This window comes from Macaca mulatta, chromosome 2, assembly GCF_049350105.2.
Source record: "Macaca mulatta isolate MMU2019108-1 chromosome 2, T2T-MMU8v2.0, whole genome shotgun sequence".
Classification (NCBI taxonomy): Eukaryota; Metazoa; Chordata; class Mammalia; order Primates; family Cercopithecidae; genus Macaca; species Macaca mulatta.
Window position 1 is genome coordinate 117,376,424 of NC_133407.1, and position 21,037 is coordinate 117,397,460.

The 21,037-nt window shown below is 51.3% G+C and overlaps 2 protein-coding genes across 15 annotated transcripts in view; one reads left to right on the forward strand and one right to left on the reverse strand.

The window, feature by feature from the left end:
- Nucleotides 1-16,280, forward strand: part of CACNA1D (calcium voltage-gated channel subunit alpha1 D) — a 327,158-nt gene extending 310,878 nt beyond the window's left edge. For 4 of the 5 annotated variants that reach the window (XM_028844237.2, XM_028844248.2, XM_028844244.2 and 1 more), the window contains 8 exons: nt 3,108-3,224; nt 3,923-4,290; nt 5,011-5,037; nt 6,312-6,461; nt 7,769-7,932; nt 11,208-11,329; nt 12,526-12,846; nt 13,672-16,280. In XM_028844237.2, coding sequence (XP_028700070.1) covers nt 3,108-3,224; nt 3,923-4,290; nt 5,011-5,037; nt 6,312-6,461; nt 7,769-7,932; nt 11,208-11,329; nt 12,526-12,846; nt 13,672-13,965 — 1,563 coding nt within the window. In that variant the 3' untranslated portion in view covers nt 13,966-16,280. The remainder of the gene's footprint in view (nt 1-3,107; nt 3,225-3,922; nt 4,291-5,010; nt 5,038-6,311; nt 6,462-7,768; nt 7,933-11,207; nt 11,330-12,525; nt 12,847-13,671) is intronic. The other variant, XM_028844250.2, reaches the window with a different exon arrangement.
- Nucleotides 16,281-18,857: 2,577 nt separating this feature from the next.
- CHDH (choline dehydrogenase) overlaps nt 18,858-21,037 on the reverse strand; it is a 31,289-nt gene continuing 29,109 nt past the window's right edge. For 9 of the 10 annotated variants that reach the window (XM_077989933.1, XM_077989932.1, XM_077989939.1 and 6 more), the window contains one exon: nt 18,858-20,689. In XM_077989933.1, coding sequence (XP_077846059.1) covers nt 20,271-20,689 — 419 coding nt within the window. In that variant the 3' untranslated portion in view covers nt 18,858-20,270. 10 annotated transcript variants of the gene reach the window in all.

Here is a 21,037-nt window from a genome sequence, read left to right on the forward strand (position 1 = left end):
TTTTCAAGAGTCTAAGATAGTTTTCTGTATTTCTGGGGACTGGAACTTGTGCCTATGGAATTTTGGGAGCAGCCTAAGCTACCTTTTAGCTTGATATGTGTGCTAGAAAAACTTCATTACCATGTTTTGTGATATGTAATAAATTCAGGGTGCTGTGCTTAAGCTTCATGTCACTTCTAGTTTGGGAACATCTGTTTCCCTCACTCCCAGTTGTGGGGGACAGCCTGACCTGGCCCTCCCCAGATGACATGTGAAAAAGTAGAGTCAGTCCCTGACTCTTACGAGGTGTGTTTTTCCTTGCCTGGAACAAGCAGAATATAATCATGATTTCTGACTCTGCTTCTGTGTCTGGGAAGAGCGATGCTTTCTCTCCTCCTCTAATGTCTCTTTAATAAATATGTTGTCATTATTTGTCTTTGGAAGTGGCAACTTGGGCCACCTTTCAACCTTCTCCATGATTTATGTTGCAAACAAATTCTCTGTCCCATGTCTGTTCATTGCACTATCTTGTCGACTGAATCCTAATCTTGTGTATCACTGAAGATGTGCTGGAGACAGTTTTTGTTTCTATTATGCAATTATGTTATATGTGTATTTCAGTGAAATGTCAACCCGTCAACAGAGGATGATGTTAAAAATTATCCAAATAAATAGTTTTCTATTTCTTTTAATCAGACCTAGTCCAATCAGTTGAATGACAGTAAATAGGATTATATGTTGTTTAAACTTGGGAGCATTCCTGGCCTTTACTGCCTTGTAATATGGATTAATGTACCAAATTTACTTGGGGGTGTTGACTTGAGTGCATTATAACCTATGTTTATTTTGTGGAAGCAGCAGCAAGTGTCTCAAACCTTGTCTTTTTGTTTGGGAGCCTTAGATATGTAACAGACTTTTCTTCCCAGTTGATCCAAAATCAGAAGTGAAACCCTTGCTTAGCTCATCATCCCTCAATAATTTACCCTAGGAAGCTCTGAATGAATGAAATGCAGGCTGTTGAGTACTGCTGGGTATGACCTTTCTTCACATTCCTGCAGCTGTGCTGTGTAAGAGCTTTTACCAACATAACATTGCAGTTACCTTCTTGATGTTTCCATGAGAATGGCAGGTGGGTCCACCTCAGAACCAAATGACCTCCCAGGCTCAGATGTGCTGAATTCAGGGATCCTGAGAGAGGGAAAAGAGTGTGTGTGTGTGTGTGTGTGTGTGTGTGTGTGTGTGTGTGTGTGTGAATGCATGTACGTGTATGCACAAGCATACACACATGCATCCTGAGCCTGTGATCAGAGGGACAGGAGAGCGAGAAGCAGCCTCACTGACCACCCCAAGAACTGTCTTGGTTTGATGTGGGACATGACTGTCTGTCCCCTATAAGATCTCAGCATTCCTAGCCAGGAAGCTTAAAGCTTCCGTTCCCGGCTCTTCTTTCACCTTCAGAATTCACTAAATGGAAAGATCTGCTGCTCTGTCTTCACAGATTGGCTCAAATCAAACCCAACCTGGCACCGTTTTTAGCAGAATTGTCTCAAAGGCTGGGTGCTTTTATGCACCAGGCTGTTTTTATAAGGGCATCTCAGGAAGTTCCTGTGTGACTTTACATTCTAAATTAACATCACCAGCACTGGCATTGGCAACTGCACAGGACCAGTTTTGAGCATCCCCAGACCAGTGAGACCCAGCCCTGATGGATCTGGCCAGACTGCGGCCACCGTCCCCTCCTCCTCCCTGAAGCACTGCTGGGTATCTCTTTTACCACGTGTATGTCTCAGGGATGGTCATCATGCCTCTCTGTCCTTGCCACAGCTGCCCACATGCTACCAGGTGTTGTGGAGGAAGGACAGGGAAGCGGTCTCCTCCCCTGAGGACCCACCACTTAGCCCAGTTTTCCTTTACAAACCACCCTGAAGTTGAAGCATTTGCTGCACAGTCAGTGTCTTAGCTGTTCTCTAGGCCTTTATGGCTACGGAGCTGTAGGCAGACTGCCAGTGAGTGAGGAGGGGCTGCCTGGATATAGGACCCTAGACCCAGGGCAGAGAGGACATGCCTTCTTCAGTTGCAGGTCTTTCGGTGGAAAAGGTTAAAGTTGCCATGCAGTCCCTATTAGTCTTTAACTCGGCATACTGTTTTTCTTCAAATTGGTGGTCAAAACATAATTCTCTCAGAGCTGGAGCAGACCCTTCCTCCATGCACCGTGCATAAGCATCTTGGAATGCTTCCCTAATGAAGCTGTGAACAATTGAAGGGCTTCTCCTGGGCCCTGTCCCAACATAGCAGGGACCGCAGTGAGGAAGGCAGCTGTGAGGGCCCCAGGGGAGATGCAGAGTGTCTGTGAGGGGCCCGGAGGGGTCTCCCCGTGGGGTCTTCTGGTGGGTCTTGCACTGTCTGCAAAGGCTGATGAGCCACTTTCAGTTTGTTGTGATCTTCAAAAAGCGGACCCCCTGTTGGTGAGTTCTCAGCCTGCACGCAGGCTACAGGCCAGGGTATCCCGATGACCATGGTGGCCGGGTCTGTGTGCGTGTCAGTCTGCTCCGTCGTGGTCCGAGTGTGCTGGTGGTTGCAGTGTGTTGTGTCACTCACTCGTTCCATGGCTTTTTAGCAGAACCAGTGGCCCGAGGGCTGATTGGTCTGCCTGTGCCTCTGGCACCTACACCTAGGCTTCCTCATCCTAGATGCAGCCAGGAAGTCCATATCACCCTCCCTTTAGATCGGCCAGGCTGTGCTCCTTGCCCTGCTCTGGGCTTGGAGAGATTGGGCTCTTGTAGGTGAGCCTACTGAAGACTGTCATTGAGACAGGGACATAAGCTCTTGGCTTGGCAGACCCTAGCAGTAGTAACCAGGCAGTGTTCCTTGGAAGTGGGGGTATTTGCAAAGGAAGTTACTGGGTTGCAGGCCTCAGGCATCCTACCTAGGACCTTCTTGACCATCTGGATGCCTGACCATACCAGCAACCCTTAGACTGCCTTCAGTGACATCAGTCAGTGCCCTGGATTGGCTTTTGGGGAAGCCTTCCTCCCCACCGCTGAATCAGGAAGGAGCAAAGCCAGGACCCAGGCTGGCCCCAGGGCCCATGTGTGGTCTAACCTGTTCTGCCATTTCCATTGATCTAGGCGGGATTAAGGACACTGCATGACATTGGGCCAGAAATCCGGCGTGCTATATCGTGTGATTTGCAAGATGACGAGCCTGAGGAAACAAAACGAGAAGAAGAAGATGATGTGTTCAAAGTAATTATTCCACGCCTAGCTACACACTGGCCACCTGGAAATAGCAGGGCAGGACTCCAGTTTGGGCAGTTAATGATCCACGGAAGAGTCTGGAGAATGCAGCCCAGCCCCAGGGTCTAGAGGGGCTTTCAGACCACACCCTCCCCTGCCTACAGACCCTCCCCATGCATCAGCACCTCTTCTAGGGCCAGGCCAGCTCTTTCCCTGAGTTTATCCACCTTCCCCTCAGTGCCTGCTTCTGAGGAGCTCGGCCACAGCCACTGGCCATGTGGACGAGCATCCTGGTCCTGGGTCCTTCTGGCAGCTGCCCACACTACCCTTCTCCTTATGGGGCCAGCTCTTTGATCCACCAGCTGGCTTTCAGTCCCCCAGCCCAGAGACCATGCCCAACCTTGGGGCCACCAGCCAGCCCAGCTGGGTATAAGTCACCCCAACTTGGAGCAACCGGAAGAGCACACTCGAGTGACAGCCGACAGCTTGCTCCCCAGCTCAGGAAATCGGTAACCTTCCTCATCTCGGGGGGACCAACTGCCACACAGTCACATTCACCCTGATCATTAAGACACTCAGATTGTTCTACAGGGATCCTACGGAACTTGCCTAGAATTTGTTTTTCATGTAGAAAAAGTTACCTAACATAGCTAGTCTGCATCAAATACTTGTTAAATTACCTGGTGTTGTCTCCCATTATTTTGCAGAGAAATGGTGCCCTGCTTGGAAACCATGTCAATCATGTTAATAGTGATAGGAGAGATTCCCTTCAGCAGACCAATACCACCCACCGTCCCCTGCATGTCCAAAGGCCTTCAATTCCACCTGCAAGTGATACTGAGAAACCGCTGTTTCCTCCAGCAGGAAATTCGGTGTGTCATAACCATCATAACCATAATTCCATAGGAAAGCAAGTTCCCACCTCAACAAATGCCAATCTCAATAATGCCAATATGTCCAAAGCTGCCCATGGAAAGCGGCCCAGCATTGGGAACCTTGAGCATGTGTCTGAAAATGGGCATCATTCTTCCCACAAGCATGACCGGGAGCCTCAGAGAAGGTCCAGTGTGAAAAGGTAACCTTGACGGTGTGTTTGCACTTGCTCGTGTGGTGTCCACCCGTGTTGCCTCTAGTCCCAAGGAGCAAGGCGGGTCTGTCCTTTGTGCTCTGGAGCATGGAGGAGGTTCCCCGTAGGCGTTTGTGTCAGGATCTGTGAGTGCCCCCCAGGTCATTGCCGCCTCTGACACTCTCCACGTGATGAACCTAAAGGATAAGGGCCACGTGCCATCCTACGTCCTGTATGGGGGCGCCGAGGGGCCTTAAAACAGCAGCCACAAACCCGCCTCTCAGTTGTGCTCACATACTGTGCGACAGGGGTTGGTGAATTGTTTCTCTAAAGGGTCAGTGAGTCAATATTTTAGGCTTTGAGGACCATACAGTCTTGCAGCTTCTCAGCTCTGCCGCTGCAGTGTGAAATATGTAAGTGAATGGTGTGTGGCTGTGTCCCGGTAAAATTTCCCTTATGATCACTGAAATTTGAACTTCATATATTTACATATGATGAGATAGTTTTTGTCTTGGGATTTTTTTTTTATTTTTTTCAATCCTTTATAACTATGAAAACTGTTTATAGCCCATGGGTCATAGAAGCCCGGGTGGCAGCCCCCATGTGGATGGCAAATCATAATTTGCTAACCCCTTCTCTAGGAGGTAGCCTGATGTTTGCATTGTAAATTTGGTTGGAAATTAACTTTTATCTTCTCCCTCCTTCCCATGTTATGCCTTTCCTGGATAGAACCCGCTATTATGAAACTTACATTAGGTATGTGCTCATTACCTGTTTTCGTGTTAAATACTGTGATGGTATGTTACCATCTGGCCTCTCTGAGTGCTGAAGAATGAGAAACACTTCTTTAGGCCAGCCTGTTAAAGGTTATCATAATTCATGGCTGGGGACTCAGAGGTCAGAGGTTGTTGCTTCTAAGCAAAGGCACCTTCAGATCCATATCTCTGTCGACTGTTGCCATCCAAGGACTGGTGTCCACACACAAGGTACACCCCATGGGCTGGCTCCTGCAGGCCTCACAATGGCATTAGGAGCATCCATTGTGCACTTATGGAGGCCTCAGCCTGTGTGGCTGGCAGCTGCAGCTGCTCTCTGGAGTCAGGCTTCTTGTGGATGCTTTGCAGCATGACCCAAACCTCCCGAAGGTCAGGAATGGGATCTTGTCATTTTCCCTGAAGCCCTCGAGATATGTGTAGTATATTCCACTCCACGCATATTGACCTGAGTTGCATCGTGGTTGGAATGCTCATTTTGTTGGGGGCCAGGGGAGGATAGGTCTTCCGGTGTCATGTTATCAAGTGAAGTCGGGAGCCATGTGGGCCCGAGCTGGGTGCAAAAAAGTGGAGAAGTCGGAGGAAGCACCATCCTTCCTTTGGAGAGAGGATTGACTTAGCCAAGGCCTTTTCTGAGGACTGAAGCCAGCGTGAGCCGGGTTTCAGGGAGACTTACCACATTCCTGAGGCAGGGCAGCCTGTGGAAACATGGTGGACATGTTCTGTGACAGTTTCCCCTGTGGCACTGTATCCAGAACTCACGTGACCTTCCTGATTTGATATAGCAGAGGTCGGTGGCCAGGAAGCTCCTTTGTTCCAGGTTTTGAAGTCACACTAGGCTGGAGCTGGGGGACTAGAAGGAGAGGGAAGGATCAGAGCAGATGCCCTGGGAACCCAGGTCTTTTTCCCGGGGCCGCCGACCACTGTTTGCAGCATCGTAGGTCCATTTTTTTGTTCTGTTCTCCGAATTGCACCTATTCCTTTGGCTCCAAGGCCTCTGGACACAATGGTTTGACACCAACATTGTGCAGGGCGCTGAGAGAGACCCTATCCTGGCATGCAGGCACACCACACACACAGACAGACACACATTGCCGTTGCCAGAAGCCTGAGCAGTCCAGTGCTGCCTGAGGCAGGTGCATGCTGGGAGAAGCGAGGAGCACCCAGGCAGGGTTGCTGGCCACATGCAGAGGTGCGGCTGCAGCAGGAATTATCTGCCGCCTGCCCAGGTTCTCAGATCCTCTCTCCCGCCTGCAGGTCCGACTCAGGAGATGAACAGCTCCCAACTATTTGCCGGGAAGACCCAGAGATACATGGCTATTTCAGGGACCCCCGCTGCTTCGGGGAGCAGGAGTATTTCAGTAGCGAGGAGTGCTATGAGGATGACAGCTCGCCCACCTGGAGCAGGTGAGCTGCTCTGGCTCCTGTGGAGAGCAGGAGGCCACCCTGCCCTGGTGCTCTGCCTGCTCAGGAAGCCAGGGCCACCGGCAGCTGCACTGGGCTTCCCCTAAAAAAGCAAAACGGGAGCAGAAACTCCAGGCCAGAGGGAGAGTGGAGCTGGAGAAAGAGAACCACAGAGAGGCAGGGTGGGGACTATTCTTTCAGACCTGTTGCTTATTTCCACTAGGGGCCTCTGAGGCTTTTTAGTGACAGCTTGGGAAATGGGAGCTGGGCCTGCTTCATGGCTGGGTTAGTGCCTTTCCACCACCCCCTGTCTTTGGAGAGATCAGTTTTTGCTGAATTAACACTTGGAGCTCTGGTGGCCCCAGGGCTCTGTGTGCACAGCGGCTCGGCCAGCCTGGAGCTCGGCCAGGTCCTCATGCACAGCACCTGCCTCCTGTCACTTCAAGGGGTCTCTTGGGGAGATGAAGAAACAAGGGGTCACTCAGCAGAGGGGTCCGTCTGGCTTCTGTCCTGCAGAAAGAATGTTTGTAATTAGAATGAGCACTCTGCTTTAGGAGGCGTAGCAGGCGGATGAAAATCACCCTCCGCCCTCTGCTCCCGAGGCTCTTCCCTGTGTCTCCTTCAAATGCCTGACTTCTGAAACCACTGACTCTGAGCCAAAGGAACTTGTGTTCCCTTCTCTAGGGCTTTTGTTCACACTGGCGCCTGCTTGGATGCCCTCACTCCATCTGCTGGCCTCATCCCCCCTCTCGAGGGTCTGCTCTAGGGCCTTGCTTTTTGTTTCCATGACTGGAATTGAAATCCCTCTCCCACCCCCCAGAAAGAAAACCTCATGGAACCATATGAGTTCCTCTCTTCCAGCACTGGCTTTTTCCAGCTTGCATTCGATTTCTCTGTGCTCGTGGCATTTTCTAAGCCCATTGAGGGTGGGGCTCATGCTTCATGCATCTTGGTGTCCCTGGTGCCCAGTTCCTGGCAGAGGGAAGGCGCTCAGGAGAGGGGCTCTCAGGGAGGAAATGAGTGGGTGAGAGACTGGCTCACAGGACATCTGCAATCCACGTTTGCCCTGGAGCTGAGGGATCAAAACTGCCAGCACATCCTTCAGCACAGGCCTCCAGTCCCCAACCTTCCTGTAATGGCCCTTGCTCTCCATCTGGAATCTTCCATGAAACTGAAGCCAGCCTTGTCCTCAGCCAGTCCTACTGTGTCCAAGGGAGGAGGTGGGGAGAGGAGCATGGATGTCAGTCTGGCAGGGTTGAGTGACAGAGCTTGTTACCTAGAACTTTACTGCCCTCTTCTCTGACCTCCAGGCAAAACTATGGCTACTACAGCAGATACCCAGGCAGAAACGTGGACTTTGAGAGGCCCCGAGGCTACCATCACCCCCAAGGATTCTTGGAGGACGATGACTCGCCCATTTGCTATGATTCACGGAGATCTCCAAGGAGACGCCTACTACCTCCCACCCCAGCATGTGAGGCCAGATTTTTTGTTTTGGGTGGAACCTCCTGGGGAACAGTGTGCCTCTCCCCCACCCCCGCTCTGGGGGCGGGTGATGGATGTGTGCTGCCAGGTGAGGACCCTTAGTCCTCAAGACCAGCCCCGGGTCAGAGAGTGTGTCTGCTTTCCTTTCTTTCTCATCCACATCCTACGTGATAGATCTCCAGCCTCTTCAGCGCCGTGCTTGACTCTCTTCGAGAAGAGAGAGGCTGTGGGGCCCTGAGATTGCACATGCACATCTGGTGAGGGGTGTTTTGCATACATAGCATTGTCTTTGAACCTGGGACCATCCTGAGAGGTAGGCAAACCACACACATGCTTTTGCTGTTGTCAGCCCTGCTCCACTCTGTGATGGGGTGACTGAGCCCCCAAAGGGGAAGAGTGGGCTCAAGTGCAGAGTCAGCTGTGCCCCAGGCCCGTCTTGCAAAACCCCATGCCTCTGAGGGCCACCTGGACATTCTGGTGTCCATCTGTCCTCAGGCCCCTCCAGACCTTATCCTCCTCCCTCATCTTCCCTCCTTCTCCTCCCTCATCTTCCCCCCTCCTCCTTCTCCCTCATCTTCCCTCCTCCTCCTTCTCCCTCATCTTCCCTCCTTCTCTTCCCTCCTCCTCCTCCCTCCTCCCTCATCTTCCCTCCTCCTCTCCCATCTTCCCTCCTCCTCCTCCCTCATCTTCCCTCCTCCTCCTCCCTCATCTTCCCTCCTCCTCCCTCTCTCATCTTCTCTCCTCCTCCCTCCATCTTCCCTCCTCCTCCCTCCCTCATCTTCCCTCCTCCTCCTCCCTCATCTTCCCTCCTCCCTCATCTTCCCTCCTCCTCCTCCTCTTCTCTTATCTTCCTCCTCCCTCATCTTCCCTCCACCTCCTCCTTTTCCCTCCTCCTCCCTCCTCCCTCATGTTCCCTCCTCCTCCCTCATCTTCTGTCCTCCTCCCTCATCTTTCCTCCTCCTCCCTCATCTTCCATCCTCCTCCCTCATCCTTCCTCCTCCTCCCTCATCTTCCCTCCTCCTCCTTCATTTTCCCCCCTCCTCCTCCCTCATCTTCCCTCCTCCCCCTCCCCCTCCTCTCTCTTCCCCCCTCCTCCCCTTCCTCGCCTTCCCTCCTCCTCTCTCACTTTCCCTCCTCCTCCCTCACTTTCCCTCCTCCTCCCTCACTTTCCCTCCTCCTCCCTCATCTTTGTGTCAGGTCTGTCAGTGCCCTCTGTTCACGGGGCAGGTTTTGGACTTGTTGGTCCCCTTCACTCTGGGGCCAGGAAACCCATCCCGCCTAGAGGGGCTGGAGCTGGGGCTGGCTGCTCCCACCTACTTTCCCTCTGCAGCAGTGGGTGGCAGGAGCTGGAGGATCTGGGTCATCCTGAGCGAGGAACTCCAGCTGGGGGAAGGGGTGCAGCCCTGGCCCCTTCCAGCTCCTGGCTGAACAGCTTCATTTTGAACATGTGGGCATTTTGATGACGATTAAGGACTATCCATTTCTGGAATTTCTGAGGAATCAAGCATATTTTTGAAGAGGACTCTAATCAGTAACCAAAAATAGCCGTGACACATTGGCTTCTGAGTCTGCCAACTGCATATACTATAAAGCACCGCTGGGAGGTGCCCAGGGCCCTCTGCCTCACTCCAGCTGTCACAGCCCCACTGGGGAATGTGACCAGACCCATTTCCATGGTTAATATTTAATTCCTCAGCCCAAAACACAGGCTGCTAAATGAAGTCACTCTGTTTCCATAAATACTAGATGAAACAGATGCAGGTGAGGCCGGGTGGAGGCCCTCGCCCTTGTGAGTTCCACTGCCTTCCTCGGGCCTTGGCCTTTGTCTGTTTCCTACCTGGCCAAGCCAGCAAGCACATGAATCCCACCGGCCACAGTGCCAGAGAGGAGCTGAGTGGGTAGGAGTGGCTGTGCTCGTGATTCGTGAGGTGGTTTTGCTTTGCTGCCCCGCAGCTCAGACCTTGGACAGGGAGAACATTTCACTCCTCCGCCTGTGTTCTCAGCTGCATGGGGATTCCCTCCTCCTCCAGAGAGTGTTGTGCAGAGCACAGGGACGGTGGGGATCCATGGAGCATTTTAGACATGGAAAAGCACCGCATGCGGGAGAGGGACTGCTGCTCTCCTTTCCCAGCCCCCGCCCTGCCATTAGATCTGGAAACCCGTGCTCCACAGCACAGTTGGCCCCTGGGTGGTGCGTGGAGGGCAGGCTTTCTGATGAGGCAGCCGTGTGTGTTCCATGTAGGCAACTGAACAAGGAGGCCCCACAGTGCACACCGGGCCCGAGAGACCAGGACTGGCTGTCTCGTTCCTCTCTCCTGGGCAGTGCCTAGCCAAGGACTCAGCCCAGTCTGTGTGTGCAGCCCCAGTGTGCCTGGGAATCCTCTCCTGGCTAGGCCCTGGGCTTTCCAATAGAGGAATGAGGGGCCTGTGGAGTTTTGCCAGGGCTGAGAAAGGCCCTGTGACCTGAGAAAAGCAGCAGTCAAGATAAGAGCCATAAAAATGCCTTGTAAAGTAGGTGTGCTCTCGACGGAGACCCCTGCAAGGGTAGGAGGTTTCTGGGAGGAGGCTGCTGGCTGTGTCTTAGGGCCCCAGAATTCAGACTGATCTCCTGGGCCTGGTGCCCTGTGCAGCTGGGAGCCGTGGATGGTCTTGTCAGGCTGTGTGTGAGCCTCTGTCGGAAGAGCTGTTGGCAGGACAAGCGTTTTCTTAAAGGTAGGGTTGTCCTTGTTTGTCTTCAGTGCTAGAGAAGCTGAATCTTTCCCAACAACAAAAAAATTTGCTTATTAAGCTGATCAGTGCAGTTAGTCCCTCCCTTTAAAACACGTGTAAACACAGGAGCCCCAGCAAGATATGTCAGCCCCTGGGGACACTTAGGGTATCTGGAAGGTGACAGTGGGAAGTGTCGTGGGGTTCTGGCAGGACTTGGGTTCTTGCACTGAAGTCCTGTGTGCACCCCACAGTATGCAGGGCCAGGGCTTCTGACTCGGATCAGTTGCCCTAGGGGCTGCCTTCGCTCCTCCTCCTGAGAACAGGCGAACATTTAAAGGTAGTAAGTTCGTACTTTTAAAAACATCCCTCACTGGGGCTTCTGCCTTCATCCTCTCCTCCTAAAGTTTGGAGACCTCACTACCTAATCTTTCTCTCGGACAAACCACTTGCTTCTTCCTGGGCTCCTTGCTGAGCGTCCGGGACCACCCTGACTGAGAGACAGTGTCCCAGCAGAGAACCTGCTTCACAGTTGCATGATGCCCTTTGCTTTCCCAGCCCACCGCAGATCCTCCTTCAACTTCGAGTGCCTGCGCCGGCAGAGCAGCCAGGAGGAGGTCCCTTCATCTCCCACCTTCCCCCACCGCACGGCCCTGCCTCTGCATCTCATGCAGCAACAGGTGAGTGGCCCACCTGGTCTCGCCCCCATGCCCAGGGGCACCCCACATAGGACCCACCATCAGGTCTCTCCCTTCTCTTTGGCCTTAAGCACCAGGAGGGAAGGAGAGAATCTTCACCTACAGTCTGGTTAATCTTTGTAACAATCCTGCCAAATAGCTGTCGCCATGAGCCCCATTCTGCCCAAGCTCACACAAGCAAGCGACCGCTGGCATTGGAATCCGAGCCAGCTGCCAACGCTGGCCTCTCTACCCAGGTGCCTCCCTGCGACCCCCACCACCTCTTCCGGGCATTGAATACGGAGCCTGATGTGATCTGAGCTCAGGGGGCGGGGGCCACTTGGCTGACTCTGAACAGTCGGTGCAGCCCTTCATTTTCTCTAAAGTGCTTCCTTCGTTAAGTGTATGGGTCCCTCCGTGGGCAGGGCCGTGTGGGCACTATGCGGGCTTCACCTCCCCTGCCTACCAAGGGAGCAGTCTGGGGAGGACAATTTGCCCATATTGAGGGCGGCTGCACAGGCAGGAGGGTGGGGCCAGAGCCCACTCACCAGGGCTTTCCCTCGAGGATAAGAATATGGCGCTTTTTCTTTCTGAAAATATGACATCAGAGGTGCTATTCATTCGTGCACGATGGGGTGGTGGGCATGGACCTGTGCTGTTTACAGACTGGGTTCCCCGTCCTTCTCTGCAGAGTGAACCCTAAGGTGCATCTGCCGTGGTGGGATTGTAGGACCGGGCTTGTACACAGTGCTTTAGCACATGCAAAATGCCAGCTCTAGGATGCATTATTCCAGAGCAAAGAGAACCAGCTATGTTTTCCTGTAAGTGCTAGGAAGTGGTAGTTTCCCCTGAAGGTACTTCGGTATTTAAACCCAGCATGAACTGGGTGGTGTGTTCACACCCACGGCTTGTTGGGCTTCCCTGATTCTTCTTCATTCTGAAGCAATTTCATGAATTAGCAACTGATAACTCCTTGGGAAAAGCCATAGGAAATACATTATAGATTCGGGGTAAAAGAAAAAGTCTGCTAGAAAACCAAGTCGTCACTGCCCATTCATTCAGTGTACCCATGTCTCTTCCAAGTCTTTGCCTGGACTGCCCCTGGAGAACGCAGCGCCCGTGCTTGGTCTGTGTGCAGGAGGTTTGAGGCCCGGACCTCTGAGAACCTCTGGTCTCCCAACGCTCCTCTCTCTCCTCAGATCATGGCAGTTGCTGGCCTAGATTCAAGTAAAGCCCAGAAGTACTCACCGAGTCACTCGACCCGGTCATGGGCCACCCCTCCAGCAACCCCTCCCTACCGGGACTGGACACCGTGCTACACCCCCCTGATCCAAGTGGAGCAGTCAGAGGCCCTGGACCAGATGAACGGCAGCCTGCCATCCCTGCACCGAAGTTCCTGGTACACAGACGAGCCCGACATCTCCTACCGGACTTTCACACCAGCCAGCCTGACCGTCCCCAGCAGCTTCCGGAACAAAAACAGCGACAAGCAGAGGAGCGCAGACAGCTTGGTGGAGGCAGTGAGTATGGCTCTTGGCCATGGTGGGCAGGAAGCACCAGGAGCAGCAGAGGTGCAACTGCAGCAGCAGGAAGGGCAACAGCAGGAAGGGCAGTGGTGGGAGGGCGGCCAGGCTGTGAGCCAGGCTGCCTCAATCGGACACTTCTGAGCAGCAGGAATGTACCTGAAGCATGAGTAAAAACTGGTCACCACCACTGGGTGTGGTGGCTCATGCCTGTAATCTCAGCACTTTCGGAGGCCGAGGTGGGTGGATCACCTGAGGTCAGGAGTTCAAGACCAGCCTGGCAAACTTGGTGAAACCCCATCTCCACTAAAAATACAAAAATTACCCTGACATGGTGGTGTATGCCTGTAACCCCAGCTACTTGGGAGGCTGCAGCAGGAGAATCACTTGAACCTGGGAAGTGGAGGCTGCAGTGAGCCGAGATCACACCACTGCACTCCAACCTGGGTGATAGAGGGAGACTCCATCTCAAAACACACACACACACACACACACACACACACAAACAAAAACTGGTCACCACCATTGATTCTCATAAATGAGCTGTGCTGGCATTATAGGTGCTGTTCCAGCATATGTTTCTAGTTTATACTAAATGTCTTTCCCCAGTGGGTTTCACTCTTGTTGGACCATGTGTAGTTTTTTAGCTCCGGGACATTTTCAAAGCCATTTACATTAGTTATTATGTATGAGGTCTAGAAAACATGATTGAGCTGCATCCCCAAAGCACACGGTGCAGTTAGCACTGGAGTTTTCTGTCATCCCCCTGCCCTGCAAAGCCTTATAACACCCCCATGCCATCCATCCCTCTTTCCTGTACAGGTCCTGATATCTGAAGGCTTGGGACGCTATGCAAGGGACCCAAAATTTGTGTCAGCAACAAAACATGAAATCGCTGATGCCTGTGACCTCACCATCGACGAGATGGAGAGTGCAGCCAGCACCCTGCTTAATGGGAACGTGTGTCCCCGAGCCAACGGGGATGTGGGCCCCCTCTCACACCGGCAGGACTATGAGCTACAGGACTTTGGTCCTGGCTACAGCGACGAAGAGCCAGACCCTGGGAGGGATGAAGAGGACCTGGCGGATGAAATGATATGCATCACCACCTTGTAGCCCCCAGCGAGGGGCAGACTGGCTCTGGCCTCAGGTGGGGCACAGGAGGGCCAGGGGAAAAGTGCCTCATAGTTAGGAAAGTTTAGGCACTAGTTGGGAGTAATATTCAATTAGACTTTTGTATAAGAGATGTCATGCCTCAAGAAAGCCATAAACCTGGTAGGAACAGGTCCCAAGTGGTTGAGCCTGGCAGAGCACCATGAGCTCGGCCCCAGCTGCAGGAAACAGGCCCCGCCCTCTCACAGAGGATGGGTGAGGCGGCCAGACCCGCCCTGCCCCATTGTCCAGATGGGCACTACTGTGGAGTCTGCATCTCCCATGTACCAGGGCACCAGGCCCACCCACCTGAAGGCACGGCGGCGGGGTGCAGGGGAAAGTTAAAGGTGATGACGATCATCACACCTGTGTCATTACCTCAGCCATCGGTCTAGCATATCAGTCACTGGGCGCAACATATCCATTTTTAAACCCTTTCCCCCAAATACACTGCATCCTGGTTCCTGTTTAGCTGTTCTGAAATACAGTGCGTCAGAACCCAGCTACCAGCGATCATTGTGAGGGCAATGGGACCTTACAAATAAGGTTTTCTGTGACGTCACTCCAGTTTACACAAGAGAATCTCACTCCGATGGTCGGTTTCTGACTGTCACGCTAAAGGGCAACTGTAAACTGGAATAATAATGCACTCGCAACCAGGTCAACTTAGATACACTAGTTTGTTTAAAATTATAGATTTACTGTACATGACTTGTAATATACTATAATTTGTATTTGTAAAGAGATGGTCTATATTTTGTAATTACTGTACCGTATTTGAACTGCAGCAATATCCATGGGTCCTAATAATTGTAGTTCCCCACTGAAATCTAGAAATTACTAGTATTTTTACTCGGGCTATCCAGAAGTAGAAGAAATAGAGCCAATTCTCATTTATTCCGTGAAAATCCTCTGGGGGTAAAATTTTAAGTTTGAAAGAACTTGACACTACAGAAATTTTTCTAAAATATTTTGAGTCACTATAAACCTATCTTTCCACAAGATATACCAGATGACTATTTGCAGTCTTTTCTTTGGGCAAGAGTTCCATGATTTTGATACCGTACCTTTGGATCCACCATGCGTTGCAACTGTCTTTGGTTTTGTTTGACTTGAACCACCCTCTGGTAAGTGAATTACAGAGCAGGTCCAGCCGGCTGTTCTGCCCCTTGGGTATCCATAGTTATGGTTTTCTCTGCTGCCCACCCAGGGCATTTTTTGCATCACTGGTGCAGAAGTGCATAAGTGGATGGGGTACAGCAGCTCTTGTCCTCTGGGGACTGGTGGTGCTGCTTAAGAAATGAGGGGTGCTGGGGTGGGGGGGACAGAGGAAAAACATGGTGATCTATAGGATTGGAATGTCGGGGTCTGTACAAATCGTATTGTTGCCTTTTACAAAACTGCTGTACTGTGTGTTCTCTTTGAGGGCTTTTATATGCAACTGAATGAGGGCTGAAGTTTTCATTAGAATGCACTCACACTCTGACTGTATGTCCTGATGAAAACCCACTTTTGGATAATTAGAACCGTCAAGGCTTCCTTTTCTGTCAACAGAATTATGCCGACTGTCAAGTTACCTTGGCAGGGATTCCCTGCAATCAAAAAGATAGGTAGCAATTTTGGTCCAGGATTTTTAATAGTATATACACAACCTGTTAATGGATTTTTTTTTTTTTTTTTTTTGTAAATAACACCACTTTGTTATGAAGACCTTACAAACCTCTTCTTAAGACATTCTTACTCTGATCCAGGCAAAAACACTTCAAGGTTTGTAAATGACTCTTTCCTGACATAAATCCTTTTTTATTAAAATACAAAATGTTCTTCAGAATAAAACTGTGTAATAATTTTGTTATATTTGGGAGCTCTCCTTGCATAGAGCTGGCATTTGCCAGTGAGAGCCTCCGACGGGGCAGGTACTGTGCCAGGGCAGCTCTGAAATTATGGATATTCTCTCTTATCCTCCTGGTTCCTTCAGTGCCAATGGTAACCTAATACCAGCTGCAGGGAGCACCATTTCTCCTAAAGGGCTACACCACTGTCAACATTATCTTGGACTCTGTCTCTCTCTCCGTCGGGTCTTGGTCTTACTGTGTGGCTTCACATCAGGCCAAAATCGCCAGACCAGGACCCTAAGTGTCTGGTAGAGGCGATGATCTTTTCCAAAGTCAGTACTTACAAACTGGCGTTTTTACAGGCTGCACCACTTCCTAATATCTGTCTGCTTTAAGCCTGGTTCAACCTCTCATCGAATATTAAATTTTTCTTTGCAAGAAAAATTTGAAGTTGTAGAGCATGGTTTTTTGTTTTCCTTTGTCTTAGGGAAGTTTTAAGATGAAATGTTTTTCCTTTTTTATTCCCTCCCCACCTGAAAAATACACATTTTGTGTCCACAGGAATAATATATTTAGTTTCTTTAATCTTATGTTTTTCATAATCTCCCAAAATGTAAATGGCAGCTATGATTTCACTGTCAACTGGCAGCGAGAACCTCACTGAGAACCATCTCTGCTCAGCCTATGGACTCCGATATCCACCCAGACAGCTGGATCTCACTTCACCAGGTGGCACTTTCCAGCTCTATCCTAAGAAGTTTCAGGCAAAAGCCAGGCATGGTGGGCTGTGAGGGTCACGTTACCTCTCGGTGCAGGCTCACCTGTGAGATGGGACCAGGGCACCACTTTACTGCTGACCCTGCTATGAAAAAACTGGAGCAGTTTCACCTTGTGTACATATCAGCATCGTGTCTTTGCCAATTGCATTTCCTATGAAAGTTTTTACTGTTATGATGGGTAGCTGGCTGGTTTATAAAAACAGTTAGCTGACATCACGCACAGAGCCCCGACTCCCTGACTAGCCCACCCCAACTCAAAAACCGACTCCAGGGATGTTTTGTTGAAAAGGTTATTTCTCTAAAACAGAATTTCTTCTCCTCTCCTGGGGACTAGGAGGGCAGGAGAGAATGAGGAGCAGGCCTGGGCTCTGGTTCCAACATCAGGAGTGACAGGGTGGTCTCAGGGATGTCCTGTGGGGACAGCCTGGGCCACTAAACAGGGCCAGTGGAGATGGTATTTTATCTTTACAGAAATCTGTATTGGATCTGATGTTAAGTTGGCTTATCAGCAGAAGCATGAAACCACTTCTGAGTGGTGGGACCCGGTTGGCTGGAGAAGAATCTGGTTTTTGTTGTTTTTTTGAGACAGTCTCACTCTGTCACCCAGGGTGGAGTGCAGTGGTGCAATCTCGGCTCACTGCAGCCTCCACCACTCAGGTTCAAGAGATTCTCCTGTATCAGCCTCCCAAGTAGCTGGGACTATAGGCGTGCATCACCATGCCCAACTAATTTTTGTATTTTTAGTAGAGACTGGGTTTCACCATGTTGGTGAGGCTGGTCTCGAACTCCTGGCCTCAAGTAATCCACCCGCCTCAGCCTCCCAAAGTGCTGGGATTACAGGCATGAGCCACCATGCCCAGCCAAGAAGAATCTATTTGAATTCATGGAGATGATGTCTGCAACCTTCGCTACGAGCAGAAAAGACTAGATGTTTGGGTGCCTACAACTCCTGCTTCAGGAACTCACCATCTCCAGTTGGGCTGGCAGATGCTCTTGGCGCCCACGCAGCCCACCCCGTCCCCTATTCCATCAGGAACTGCCTTCTACTAGTGCAGCGGCTTCAACACAGGCTTCTGCAATAGGCCAGGGCTCTCAAGAGCACTGGGCACATGCGCAGCATTCTGTTGTGCGCTTGTGAACCGTTTTTGCAAAGCATGTTTCTCTGTTTTTAGGTACTGCAAGCTTTTTGCCAAGGGGCCCGATTCCCTATGAGACTGAAGATGGGGGGGTACCCTCTGTGCACCCCACTGTGTAGCAAGTGCCTTTCTCCCCCATGCTGGCTTCCTCAGCTGACAGCCTCTCCTCCTGGGGTGAAAGGCTCCCTTCATGGCAGGGGAACTCTCAGGTTCTGGACATATGACACTTACCATCTTTTCTTTTGAGTCTCATTCCTGTTATGGCCAAATTGTGCGACTGTGTACAACATGACTAAGTATTTGAGAGTGAGAGAAGGGCCTGGGTGCAATCAAGCAGCACCCTCAATGGGCTCCTTACCACATGATGTCTTGCTTATTTTAAAATACAGCCACCAGACTGAACCCACTGTGGTCTCAGAGGCTGACACACCCATGGGACACAGAGATGGTAGAACTAAGTGACTGTCACCCTGCCATATCCATGCCTGTTCCAGAGAAGAAGGGTCAGCAGAGTCATGGTTGGCCCAGGACCATCCCCTGCCCCTGAATCCACACATGCTCTAGCAGGAGAGCTGCATGAGGCCCTCCCAGCCGTAGGCTGGCACCTCAACTCCTGTGCCTGCACTCCCGCAGGCAGCCCTGAGACCCAGGTGACTGATGGCCATGGACTGCTGCTGTGGGGCAGGTGGGGACCCTCCGTAGGATAAATAAGTCTCTTGGCCAGTTTAGAATTTTCTTTCTTGACCCTCTCTTGGAACAAAAATTTTTTTAAAAATACAGGTAAGATTAAACAAGAGCTGCTTAAGATTGTTAAAAGGAGAGGTGTGATGGGCGTCTTCCTTCTGCCTTTCTAGGTTTTCTCACAACTAAGTTGTGGCCGTCGGATCCCCTAGAGTCTGCATGCCACCTCAATCCTCTCAGATCCCAGCAAAGCCTGGAATCCCCCAATTTTCTCCCGTCCTTATTCTGAGCCTAGTGCAGATGCAGGTTTCCACGTAACAACGCTTTTCTTCTCAGACCTTGATGGTGGATGTGGATGTCTGGAAAAATCCAAGTGCATTTTATTTCCATTACCTTGTCAGAACAGTCTGGAGAAGGCATCTCAGTTCAAATGTAAGTGACTGGATCATTTTATTGAATGGTAAGAAATTTAAAGAGCAAAGAGCTGTTGTAAATGCTACTTGTATTTTTTTTCCTCCAAAACTCCAACCTTGAATTTATTTTTCTTTCACACAGGGGCATTTCTACAGAAACAGGGTGCATGGCTGTGCTTAACTGCGTTTTCCATCCTAGTCTGTTCCTGTGGACGTCTAGAGAATAAGAATTAACCATCCTTGTCCTCTGCTGGGATGGTTCAGGCTGCCAAGTCATTTCCCAAGCCCATTATGAGAGAGTCCTTTCTCGGGCTAGCTGCTTCAGTAGGAAACAGTGATCTGGTATGTGGGGTTTGCTCCGGGTTTCCGCATTTCTTGGTAAAAGGAAAACCTCTTAAATTGCTAAGTCATAAAACCTTTGGTAGTGAAGTCAAGTGGTATTCCCTCCAGACTCCTCTCCCATTGAATAAGATCCAAAAAAACTCAGGTTTTTTTTTTTTTTTTTTTTTTGGCGACAGGGTCTTACCCTGTCACCCAGGCTGGAGTGCAGTGGTGCAATCAGGGTTCACAGGAGCCTCGACCTCCTGGACTCAAGCCATCCTCCTGCCTCAGCCTCCTGAGTAGCTGGGACTACAGGTATACACCACCATGCCGAGCTAACTGTTTTCCAGAGACAAGGACTCACTATGTTGCCCAGGCTGGTCTTGAACTCCTGAGCTCAAGTGATCTTCCCAAAGTGCTGGGATTACAGGTGTGAGCCACTGCACCTGGCCCCAGTTTAATAATAACCAGAGCCACACCCCTCTCAGAGTGACCCAGCCAAGCCCCCGTTACCTGCCTTACTCTGAGAGTGAAATTAGGAAGCGAGAATGGAAAAGCCAGTTTTTCTACCAGCAGGCAACTTTCCCCTCTGAACAGGGACACTGGAGACTTATGTGCCAGCTGAGGCTGAACTAACTACTGTGTGACTCACTGCCTCAGCTAAAGCTTGCAACTCGAGGAGGAGGATGCCCCTTCCTTGGCGAACCCTCCGCGGGTCTGGCAGGCACCCAGCCTCTGTGCATGGCCTGGGAAGGAACCACTGCCCTGGGTTAGAGAATGCCATGTGAACACGAGACAAAGGATGCGGCAGGAGTTAACCATCCTCCCCTTCTGTCCCTCCAGGAGGCAGGGAGAAGCATCTGAGCCTGAATGCTGGCCTTCCCCAAATGGCCCACAGGGAAAGGCTGGGGAAAAGGAGCTCGATTCACTGCCCAGTACTTGTCTCATTTCCCAAGAATTTATCCAATTCTCAGCCACTGAGTAGGGTACCACCTGGGTCCCAGTGTGCTAGACAGTTTCAGGAAGGCACCTGGGAGCAAGGGCTGTGCTGGCCCTCTTGGCTTATCAGGGGGCTTCCCTGGTCATCCTCCAGCAGCAACTGTCTTAGCGCTGGGTGGCCAGCGTCCTGGGCTTGTAGACAGGGACATCTTTGTCCCAGAGTACAGGCCGCCCCTTGATAATGTCAGCTGCCTTCTCTGCGATCATGATTGTGGGGGCATTCAGGTTGCCGCTGACCACGCTAGGCATGATGGAGGCATCGACAACCCTGAGGTTTTCCACCCCGAGGACCCTTGTCTGCGGATCCACCACGGCAGTGGGATCGGAGGGCTGGCCCATCTTACAGGTGCACGAGGGGTGGTAGGCGCTGTCGGCTTTTGCCCGCACAAAGGCATCTATCTCTTTATCTGACTGAACGTGGCTTCCTGGCTGGAGCTCTTTCCCTCGGAACGGAGCCAGGGCTTCCTGTGCAAAAATTTCTCTGGTGAGCTTCACACACAGACGGAAATCCTCAATATCAGTTTCTGTCGAGGAAAAGAAACAGGTGAGGACCCCTCCTTTTGCCCGTGCTGGCCTCACTGGAAGATTCACAGCATGGAGAGGCTCTGTAAGCTGTCTGAGGGGATAGTGTTTGGGGATAAAGTTCAGGGCCGTGGGGGACTGAGCCAGCAGGCTGCTTGTCCCCTGTCCATAGCTGGTTAGACTGTACCATGTAGCTCAAAGGTAGCATCCTACAAGGACACAGCCTGCCCAGAGGCTCAGGTTTCAATCAGGGGTCTGACTTATCGCTAGGGCAGGGATAAGTACACACACCCTGCCCCTGCCACAGTGTGGCTGTGAGCACGCTGCAGCCATCGCTGGGCAAAACCCAC